This window comes from Aedes aegypti, chromosome 2 (genome assembly GCF_002204515.2).
Source record: "Aedes aegypti strain LVP_AGWG chromosome 2, AaegL5.0 Primary Assembly, whole genome shotgun sequence".
Classification (NCBI taxonomy): Eukaryota; Metazoa; Arthropoda; class Insecta; order Diptera; family Culicidae; genus Aedes; species Aedes aegypti.
The window spans coordinates 418,125,969-418,138,226 of NC_035108.1; the positions used below are offsets into that span (position 1 = coordinate 418,125,969).

Below are 12,258 nucleotides of genomic sequence, written 5' to 3' on the forward strand. Positions count from 1 at the left end.
TCGCAGTTGTTTGATCTAGAACAAATGTCGGCCAAATCCTCAAACTTTTTTGATTGGCTGAATTTATGTACTCGACATATTTTATACCTTGTTCATGCACTATATGGGATCATGCACAAATTACGTCACGCTCCAAGGGGGGGGGGGGTGAGGTGGTCGAGCCAAGCGTGATAAGCCTTACAAAATTAACGGATGACTCATACAAATAGTTTGCCAAAGGGGAGGTGTTCGATTAAGTTGAAATTTAGCGTGTCATAATTTGTGTACCATCTTTATGGACTTTTATAGTGGTTATCACGCCCAATGGTATGAGTGCCCTAGTGTAGATGTAGTTGTGAACCTTAGAGGAAAACAATATGCACTCAGTCTAGAAAAACACCCAGAAACCGGGTGTAAATATTTTAAATTGGGTAATATTTCCATATGCATTTTGATGAGTCTGGAAAGTGTGTGCAAGTTTCTATGAGGAAAACAAAAACAAACTGTGTATGACGAGCGTATGCTAGTCTACATGTATTCAAATGTCACTAAGCTCTATTTGCAAACGTTTCTTGTTTTGCGCTGATGATTAGAATATACAGTGTTGGAAAATAGTTTCACAACTTTTTCAATTCTCTATACAAAATAATCAACTTGGACAGGCCAGAACTTATATATTGACCGATTTAAATGAAATTTGTACAGCACGTCTGGCATTACAAGAATTTCAACATAAGTTTGTCAATTCCTACATTTACATCACAATTAAACTTGTCCGGCAAACGCCGGAGTTTTCAAAATAGATTTTGCAAAGATTAGCCTCACTTTTATTTGTTAATAACAATTAGACTAAAGTGAAATTTTAGACAGAAAATTACAAACGTTATCCAAAAATACTGCTCTAAGCAAATCTGTTCACCTCGTCTAAATCTATAACTTTGCAGAAGCTGTAATAAAATATCGCCCATTTCATCAGTTCCAGCATTATTATTATGCGTGGGCGTAGACAGGATTTACATCAGGAGAGGGCGAGCGACTTAAAAAGTTCATTTACAAATTTCACGCAAAACGATAATTATACACAACCTCTGCGCGTTAAACTAAGAGAATGCACATTCTTTTTCTTTACCTGTGAGCAAAGTGGAGTCTGAAACGTATCTTTGTTAAATATGTTGGCTGAGTAACGGATCCATAAATATCTTGTTGAACTTCGGATTGGGAAAAAATGAAGATTTGATTTGTTAAAGTCCCAATAACCGGCAGGATAGCTAGTTATTTGAAAGGGATATAAGGATTTCAAACAATTCCAAAAACTCTCCAAAATAGTATATATTTCTTCCAGGAATAATTCCTGAATTTCTCCAGGAATCGCGCAAGTCCAATAAAATTCCGTGGAGGATTTCATCCATCCATCTCTCAGGAATTCTTTTAATAACTTTTTCTAGCATAATTTAAAACATCCTCCAGAATTTCAGAAAGAGGTTTCCACACAAATTTTCCCAAGAATGCTTCAAGAATAAACATAGGAGTTTTTTACGGAATACAAGAATCATATTTTGATAAATTTCCTTTGAACTCTGCAGATGATTTTTTTTATGTTTAGGAGATATTCATAAATGAATGATAGTAAAACCTGAAGAAGCATTATATCAAGTCCTGAAAAATCTTCGAAAAAATTCCTAATGTATCTTAAAAAAAATAACTGAATATTTTGAGAAATTCTGAAAAAATCACTAGATTTTTTCTAGGGAAATCACAGGATTAATTCCTGGACAAATCAATGCAATTGAGGTACTTCTGGTTTGAACTTTTTAACACTTGATAGTTTCTGAAATCTCTATAAGAATTTTCGAGGAATTTTGAAGTGAACTCTAGGGAGAATCCCTAGATTTCAATTTTGAAAAAAATCTCTGTTGGAATTCTAAAGAAATTCCTGGAGAAACTTATGCCAGGAATCGTTATTTAGCATTTTTTTTGTTATGTAGTACTTGGAGTAGTTCAGTGAATAATCCTGAAAAACAAAACGAAAATTCCTATAGAACAATCCTGGAGACATTCTATACTTTCTTTGGAGCAGATGTAAATTTGTTTTCTGGAGATAACCCGACAAAACGATCCAAAAACAAAAACAATAATCTTCTAAACAATTTGTTGGAGAATCATTTCTATAGCAATGTAATGCGTATGATGTTCTAAGCAAAATTTCTGATTATCGTTGAAAAATTCATGCTTAAATTCCTGTAGGAATACTTCGATAGTATTGGCGTTTTCTTGAAAAAAAAAACCAGAATGATAGTAGACAATTGAATCTGGTGAAAATTACGAAGTTACTCATGCATATCAAGAGAGTAATGAGCAGCAATTTCTAAAAATACATGGATTTCACAAGGAATACAAAAATACTACTCAACTTGTTTCTAGAAATATATAATTCCTAATGCAGAACTCAGGATTTATCTCCTGAGCGAGTTTGAAAGGAAATACATGAAAAAAAATTCCTTATATTTAATATGCAGAAAAATCCCGGAGGTGCCTCTTTATAACGAATAATTTAAGGAATCCCTGTAAATGGCCCAGTAAAATCTTTGTTAAAACTCTTGAAACATTTCTTGAAATTATTTCTGATCTGATTTTATTACTGAGTTGCATTCCCAAGAGATACCTTGAGGTATTGCTGACAACACATTGAAAAAATTCGAGGTACTACCAGTGCCGTAGCGTGCGGTTGGCCAGGTTGGCGCCCGCCAAGGGCGCAAGCGATCAGGGGGGGCGCCAAAATGCATGACGCTTTGGTCAATGTTTTGGAAATACATATAAAGTAACGGCATCTTTAAATTCAATGTTTGAATACATGAACATTACAAGTTCTGAAATTTCTGAATCAATTATAACAAAATATATTGTAAGCATCCCACAAGGTGCGGAAGATTCTTTAATTAAAATGCATATTCGAATAATGTCAAATTTGTTAAAGATTGCCTAAAATATTTCTTCATGACAATTATTTGTGAATCAGTTTACGCATGGTGCCTGTGTCAAAAATTAGGCAAATCGAAGCTAATACAGCGGACGCCACAGAAGTCTTGGCTTGAATTTCACACAATCTTAGACGCAATTCCCATTGGAAGTCATGTCAAATAATCCATAACCCTAATAAAAAAATCAAACAGGATGCTTTAGTATTACCTACTGGACGATGTTCTCATGGAACTTGTATAACATTCTCATAGAGTCTTAGCCAAAATTTAGATGAAATACTGAGCACAATTATAAATGAATCGTAAATATAATTCTCAGAGAATTGTTTACCATTGAAAAAACATAAAGTTGATTATTATTCGTAACAACAATCATTCTTTTAAGTTTCTCCAAACCAATGCTTCAAACTGACTGATAACAGTTCGAATTTTCGAAACTTTTCTAGAAATCATAGCAAAATTCTCTAACATTTAAAAAATGTTTTACTGATTAGTTTCAAATTTTTGTTCAATTCCATGCCTCTATTTTTAATGAAATATTTAGATTATAATTTTGTGGAATTTAGGGTAAAATCCTCCTATTCGCTTTGAGTATGTCATTAAATATAAAACTTCATCTATTTTTTACACAAATTCTTTGAACAACTTTCATAAAAATAAAAACCTTGGAATTATTTTAGAATTAATTTATTTATTGTTAATTCTTCAAGAAGTTGAAATTCATTAAAAATATTCACTTTAAAAATATTTTTTTTTCATTTCAACAAAATGTCGATAATATAAGAAATAAGATAATTTAAGAACATTTAAATTGGAATATTGAGCAAATGTATTATACTTATGCAAAATAAATGGTTTGGAAATGCCTACAGAAAAATTTAAGAAAAAGAGTTTTACCGAGATTTTAACGATGATAAAAATACAATAGTTGTTACGAATTCACTTCTAACCATATAAACGGTAATTTTATTAGCTATTTATTAAAGGTTCAGATATTTAAAGCTATACTTCAAAACTTCAGCGTTTCGAAACTTGATCGATAGGTCATTATTAGCTTAAACGGTTGTATGGTTCTCTAGCTTATCTAATTCTCTGTTAATGCTTAAGCTTTATCATTAAGTCTCCATAGACTTTCAAAATTTGATGTTTTTCTGAAATTTTTAGCATTAACTTGTACAATGTTTTGCTGAGATGAACATGCCTTTGGCAGATAATCCGTTAAAAAAGAGAAAGGAAAACATTGTGAACTTTGCTTTGAATAAGGGGCACTCAAATGGTTGTTCGCCTAGGGCGCCATGAGACCACGCTACGGCTCTGGGTACTACGAGGAAAGATTTCTGAAAGAGACCCTGGAGAAAATTTTGATGGAATCCTAGAAGATTCAAAAGCAAATCAACTAGAAGATTCCCAGGATGAATTCCTGGGTAATGTTATGTGGAACTGTCTCTTGCTAAATTCTTCGACGTATTCATGTATGAATACTTCTTAAGAATACTTGACAGATCTATGTTTTTAACCTTTTGAGTTTCATAATAGTTTTTTGACGGATAACTCTCAAGATATACTGACTGTTGATCAAATTTTCGAATGATTTCTGGTAAAATTTTGTACTGAAGTCTGATTATGTGCCGAAGTCCAAGAATTCGCGAAGAAATTAATCATAATGCAATTATTTTATAAAAATGAAGGCTGAAGATAATGTTTGAGAAATTCATTTTTTTTTTCATCGGCTAGGAAGGGGCGAGACAACGCCAAATTCTCTGAATAATTTGTTAACAGAAGTCTGATTTTAAGTAGGAGTCTGATTATTATCTAAGAAGTGATGCATTGTTTTCATTAATATGAATGCTGAAAATTATTTTTGAACAATTCGAACATAATGTATTGTTTAACAAACTGACTGATTTTACTTGTTTATAATTATGAATCGTGGTTTACGGCCAACCAGTCGAGTGGAAGTTTAACAACTACCGAAAAGCTAAACATTACATATAATTTGCAATTGGATTAGATGGACAAATTGATGTGAAGATTTGCGAAAAAGTTACAAGTTTTCTCAGTGAGCATCGAACTCACATCAATTTGTCCATCTAATCCAATTGCAAATTATATGTAATGTTTAGCTTTTCGGTAGTAGTTAAACTTCCACTCGGCTGGTTAGCCGTAAACCACGATTCATAATTAAAAACAAGTATTTATCGAGCAACGGACTCATGTTCCGTAACCGATCGTTTGAGATATATATATATATAGAAAGCGTTGTGTTTGGATGGGCATCTAATTCTTCCGAAAGAGGTGCACTTTGCGAAAAAGGACCACGTGATTATTGAGCTGAAATCGAATTCAGGTTAACTTCTGCGTTCATGAGTCCTCTCATGGCGTAGTGGTAACGCGCCCCAACTAGAGATCGGGGAGTCGTGAGTTCGATTCTCACTGAGAAGACGTGTAACTTTTTCGCAAATCTTCACATCAATTTGTCCATCTAATCCAATTGCAAATTATATGTAATGTTTAGCTTTTCGGTAGTTGTGACTGATTTTTTTTTGTTGGTCATAGGGGGCAGCCTCCCTCTGAATACGCTCATGTTATTATGTCTATAGTTTCGGTCTGTTCACATACTTTTTTTTGGCAATAAAAGCATGTCCATGTAACAAATGGTTTTTCAATTTTGTATTGTTTTATCTGGAGGCTGCATTCCGAAAAAGGAACTTAATTTGACCATCCTAATAAGCCGAGACGATTTATGTTATTGTATTTAACGTATTTATTTAGTTACAATTTTATCCCAAAGTACTCTGACATTTAAGGAACTAAGTAGAGAAATTCTTTTCAAATGCCATACTTCTAAAATATGCCTTGTGCAGTTTCACGTTTTACTCAATGCTGGTAAAGTTAAGTTTTTAATTTTAGCTGAATTCTTTCGTCTTATTCGTTTTTTTTTTATTTCAAAAGCAAAAGAAAGTTGTTTTCATGATTCTTGGATGCATTTATAACACGATGTAATCTTACTACTCGCTGTTATACGTACTACTCGCTGTTATGCCATGATTTGAAACTACTCCTCAATTATATATTTATATAACTCATCAAATGATTGTAGGAGTGTGTCCATAATTACGAAATAAGGCTGATACAAATATTAAATTTCTTTTATGTCCGAGACCTCTTGGAAGGTACGAGGGGGGGGATAAAAATATATAAGGAACAAAAAAATAAAAATGAAAAAAAAGTTATTTTTTCGAATTTTTATTTTTGATGATAGTTGTTAAACTGTTTTTAATCGTCCTCTGGATCATTATTTTACTTGTTTTTTACTTTAGAAATTGAAAAAACCTAGCTGATGTCAAAAAAATGATGAATCTTTTTTTTTCTCCCCTTCAAAATTTTCGGATTTTCGAAGGGGGGGGTGACATAAAAGAAAATTAATATTTGTATCAGCCTAATGTTATTTGAAAATATGATACTAAAGGCGGGATATAGGTATGGATTGAAATGGTCAAATTTTGCGTGAAGTACCGTTTTTATTCATATTACGGACACTTAAGGCCTTAATGAAGTATAAGTCAACATAGAGCACACCAAATAAATCATTCTGTATAATTTTTCAGTGTTATCAAACATCGGTAACCTTTAGTTTTCGAATGGTGGGTAAAGAATACGCTTCCGCAACTTGAATAATTTTAAATAAATTTAAATGTGTGGCCTTTTCATGATTTTTATTCCGGACGCTTTGATTCGAATTCCGGACAGCTCATAGAAATCATTGATAGAAAAGTCAAATCATCAAGCCTCTAAAGAGACGTCTAAGGCAGTTGAACATTTTTAGTTTACATAGATTTTTATGGAAAAAGCTTATTAAAAGGAACCTCGAAAATGAGAACGTTTTAACGGCAAAAATTTAAACGTTTCGCGTGAAATCTTTTCCATGCAAAGTAGAGTGTCCGGAATTTGAAGCTGTCCGTAATATGATTTAAAACGGTAACTAATTAATCTGTAAACCTGTTCAAATCGAACAAATAGGGTAAGTGTTCCCTTAGTTGTGGGTGTTCCTATAGTTGCGGTAGTGCCGTTTTCACTGATTTTATTGCTTGAAAAGAGCGTTCAAATTGCTTTAAAACTAAAATTGCTAAAACTGTTCTTGCTTGTACCAATAGTTGCGGTAAAGTGTTCCTATAGTGGAGGATCCCATAAGAAAACCACGGATATCGTAACTATAGGAACACAAATTAAAAATATACCGCAACTAAAGGAACAGTGTACCGATAGTGGAGGTATTATTTTTCACTGACAAGCCGTGGATTACTGCGATGAAATCATTTTTCTCATTAAGTCAATGGTCGTTACTTCCCGTTACAACATTAAAATGTACTTTAATTGCGCTTCTTGAATTTAGGCGATTAAATGAACTTCAATAGTGCTTAGTACCTCCACTATTGGTACATCTTCCCTAACACCACATGCCATTCATGGCAACTACGATTGCAATGGACGTTTAAGTATATCAGAGTACCTATATCACATAATTCTTTATTCCGAATTGCGCTCCGTACACCATCAAATGTCTATCGCAAAATTCCTCAAAATAAATTGTACCCTTCTTGAAAGCTCTCAAATCAACTTATTCTCAGGGAACTTCCTAAAAAAAAAGTATGTGTTTTGAGGAATTTTTATCCCAACTTACTTTTTATGAATTAAATGATTTTTTTTTAATTCAGGTGTACCTTTTATATTCACAAACTTCTCTAAAGATACCGATGCGGTTTGAGCACCCTTTAAATTCATAAATAGCTGGTGAATTATTTATCGCAAATATAAATTTTCTAGAAAAATCATGTCCACGGTCCCCTCAAAGAGTTGTATAAAATTTCAATTCACCTGTACAAGTTCTGAATAAGCGTATAGATTTCTTACGCGTTATACAAATTATTTTTATTTTTCATACAAAAAGTCTCACCATAGGGAGGGAAGGAGGGCGGGTTGAAAAAATACCAAAATTGTCTTATGTAATAAATGGACAGCCCCTAACACTGATATTTGAGAAAAAAAAAAATAAAAAATAATGATTCAGCCTGTACCTATAGCGTTAGAAAAAACTAGGTCATTTTAATGGTTTAAATCTAATCCGGCTTATTACTGTTTTTGAAACGCGGCTGAATGAATTCTCTGGTTATCAGTACAAAACCTAAATAATAACAAAACGAGACAGTTATTCGTACCAAATGATAACGAATAGAAGAGAGATTGGGAACCAATCTGCTCTCAAAATTCGATTGATGAATTAAAAAGAAAGCGATTATTTAAATGCCTTTGCCTATATTCTCTCCTGTGTCATTATTTTGACAAGGAAAAAATCTCTCGACATTATTTGTCTTCGAACGAGCACTGAGACCACTCGCTGAGCTTCCGTATTTACAGCAGCATCCGAGAGATTAACTATTGTAGAAAAATCACGAGAGTTTTCTCTGTAGTTTTTATAGTTCTATAGATGTAACTATAGACGTTACAGTCAAGTGCGAGCAAATATACCTATTCATCATTATGACGAAACACAACAACACAACTAGCAGAGCCGCGCGGTCGTTAATGATTAGTGTTTTTCTTCTAAGCTGCCTGATTGTGTCGTCTAATTGCCAAGTTGAGCTATCGCAAACTACGAACGCTAGTACGAAAATGCCGGTCGCCGATGAAGACCTAAGTCACTTGAAAGTCGTCAGCGGCGGTGATAAGATGTCACTCGAGGATTTTGATCAGTATCTTGGAAGGTAAGATTCATTCATTACCACACGTTAACCTGAGTGAAATGAGGTGTCCTGTGTGTAATTTCACAGCTATATTGGCGATGAGAGAGAGTTTGCTTTGGTGTTGGATTTTGATGGCACCCTGGCAGAGCTTACGTCGCATCCAAACCTCAGCGCGATGACCCCGGAGATGAAGGAAACTTTGGAGAACATCGCCAACAGTGGACGAGTGTTTGTAACGATCATATCCGGACGTGACGTACATGGAGTGAAAGAAAAGGTCGGGATCAAGAATATAGTGTATTCGGGTAATCATGGCCTAGAGGTGCTGTATCCGGATGGAAGAAGGCATAATCAGGGGATTTCCAAGGAATTGTCAGACAATTTCGGCAAAATGGTTGAGCAACTCACCAATGAGGTATGCGTGTTAAACTAAGATCTACTTAAGTTCTTATATTTGAACTCATGAATAACTTTCAGTTGGCGCATGACGGAGCCTGGGTGGAGAATAAAAAAGTATCACTAACATTTCACATCCGTCAAGTGGATCCCAAACTGGTTCCACAAATGGAAGCGAGAGCGGCGCAGATAATCGAATCGTATGGATATCGGGCAAATAAAGCGCATGCTGCCATAGAAGGCAAACCACCGATCCACTGGAACAAAGGCTTGGCAGCGGAGTTGATATTGAAGTCGAACTTTGATCGCAATTGGGAAACTCGAAAGGTGATTTTTGCCGGTGATGACACCACCGATGAAGATGTGATGATTGTCATTAAAGGATTTGGTAGATCGTTCCGGGTGAGCAACGATGCCAATGTGCAGACCAATGCTGACTTTAGGATTCCTTCGGTAAAATCGGTGTTTTACATGCTCAAATGGATCGAACAGAAGGTGTGTGCATAGTCGAGAAAAGTGGCACGTGGGTAACGGTTGCATGATTCGTGTTTATATTAAGTGATTTTATTAAAGAACTAGTTTGAAACAAAACAAAATACAATTGTTAGCAAAAATAAATGAATTTTCTGAGTGAAAAAAGTGTGGAACGTTCAAAACAACAAACATTATTGAAAAGGCTGTGTACGACACAAAGGTTTACAAGATCTCCTATCAGTTTAACAAAAACAAAAATAATAGTTTTTCGCTATGTTTTGTATCAGTTTTTGTTGAATCTACGATTGTAATATTGACAAATATTTTTTTTTATATGTGGACACCGTGGCGCCCCAAGACAATATTTTTGTGATGGATGATTTACTTCTGATTTTTCTTATCATCATTCGTCTTTGTCTAAAGCTAGGTATGCTACATGCCTTCAACTTGTATGCATGTTCTGCCACAATGCTCACAAGCATTACATATAGAGTTGCAGACAGATATGACGACAGATCACGGCCTTTATATTGCCAGAAAACTAGGATTTCATAGAGGTTTGTCTAGAAAAAAGATGTTGATGAGTCACAGGTTGTTTTTGGATGTTTTTCTGGAAACCACTTTCCTTCTAGGAGGAATATTTCAATAACCGCAGAACAATTAAATGAAAAAAAAAAGATATATCTTAAGTTATGGTATATATCGTAACACAAATAGTACATCGATCTAAAAACTATTGATAATTTCGAAGTAATTAAAATTAATTAAAAAAAACACAGATAATTCCGGTTGCAGTTCTTGGACATACCACAATGCCCTGTTCTGACCACGACCATGGATTTCAGAACATGGCGTCTTGAAGATCACAACATTTTCGTTTGATAACATATGTGAAATATTACAAGGACATAGTGAATTGCCTTCCCTTGTCACGCATTCCGTACGGAATCCCTGAAAATGTTGTATGGCTTGTCACTCTTTCCCTTACACGTCTCTTTTTGCTTCTATAGATTTTTAAAATGTACGTTATTCATCGACGGATCCGAGGAAAGTCAAGCCATATCAAAGCACACCTTCACATCATGTTACTCATCGCAAACAGAATCCATAGAATTCGAAAATGCAACGTAAAAAAAATGATTGTACCCAACTTTCATCCTTTCTCCCATTCACAGTATCACCAGACATCACATTGGGAAGTCTGCCGTTTCCGTTTCGTGTTGTTTTGACCGAAAGCCTGCACGTTCCACGAAATTCCGCTTCCGCGAAAATTATATCTGTTCAGCCATCGCACCTGTTATTCGAGCCCACTGCCTTGAGGCGCGTCGACCCGACGTTCCGACGAAAAATTGGCATCTTGGCTCAAGGCCACCAATTCATTGAACCCGTCATCATCACCGTAATCCCCAAAAAGTAAGCAAGCAACCCAACCTGCCTAACTCGGAATCCCGAAATCCAGGAGCTGCCTTGGGGATCGTCCATGAGCTACGTGGTCATCTATGGAGGAAGGGGGAAATCTAGCCTAGACCACGGTCCATATAAAGTTTAAAATTTGTGTATGGACAAAATACCACTAGGGAGGAATGGGGGGCTGGTTAAATGTCCACGTGGATAACGAACAGCCCCTCACATACTGCTGCATTCCTATCTATGTAGTTCACTGGGCCTGACAAATGATGGCAATTCCATGATCGCCTTTCGCTCACCAACAGAGCCCATGTCATCGGTTTGCCGCAAATCGTCGAGTGATTTTCATCGAGGCAGCCGCTCATAAATTATTCGCGAAGTTACCTATTTTTGCCGGCCACCCAGTTTTCCATGTCCCAAACCAGGTTCAATGGATGGCTTTGCTCTATTTGTGGACTGGGTCGTGAATACGAAAGAAAGGCGTGAGGTAGTTCAGTTGAGGGTTGAAGCAACTTTTCTTGACAGAGGGACTTCTGTTTGAAAATCTCGCATTTAGCATCATATCGAAGGAGGCAAAACTAGAATTGATGATGAACGACATACCCAAGTAACAATGAAAGCTGGACAGCAAGAGTATTTGCTGAACATTGGCTGATTAATGGTGTACAATGCTGAACACCATGACAGCTGAACAATAATTTGAAGAAAAGCTTATTAAACACTCTTATTTAGCAGTATACTCAAAGTTGAATATCAAGTTGAACAAACTATTTTCCATCTACACTTTTTAACCTTTATTCAGCCAACCTGAATGATATTGATTAAAGGTTATTTGAAGCCATTATCGGAAAAATTGTCCAGCTGTAGATTGACAAAAATATACACACCAATGTTTAGGTCAAACACTAAATTAATGATTATAAAACTGTTTCATCAACAAATTTTTACATCCCGAAGCGAATATGCTTTAAACGCTCACGGGCCTATTAACTTTCGAAAAAAAAATCCTGAATTCAAAAATTTCCAATTTTAGCGTTACATAATAAATGGACGCTGCCTAATAGCATTCACCATCGAAATCTTTTGATGGTATCCAAACTGTCTTTTCGACAACCAGTTCTCGCCTTCCGTGTAGATCGTCAGCCTGCCGAAGATGACGTTCTCCAGAAGTTTACCAAGAGTATCCAGCAACAGCAAGCGTATTGGTCTATATGAAACAGGATATCTTGGCAACATCAGCTTCCGCAACTTCCATCTGTCTGGGCAAATTTGGCCAGGTTACT

The 12,258-nt window shown here is 35.4% G+C and overlaps 1 protein-coding gene across 1 annotated transcript; it reads left to right on the plus strand.

The window, feature by feature from the left end:
* The first annotated feature begins 8,343 nt into the window (after positions 1–8,343).
* Positions 8,344–10,096, plus strand: LOC5573696 (trehalose-phosphate phosphatase B). The gene is made up of 3 exons (XM_001660971.2): positions 8,344–8,719; positions 8,786–9,113; positions 9,176–10,096. The coding sequence occupies exons 1-3, from the start codon at positions 8,496–8,498 to the stop codon at positions 9,599–9,601; spliced, it is 978 nt and encodes a 325-aa protein (XP_001661021.2). The 5' UTR covers positions 8,344–8,495; the 3' UTR covers positions 9,602–10,096.
* Positions 10,097–12,258: the final 2,162 nt, after the last annotated feature.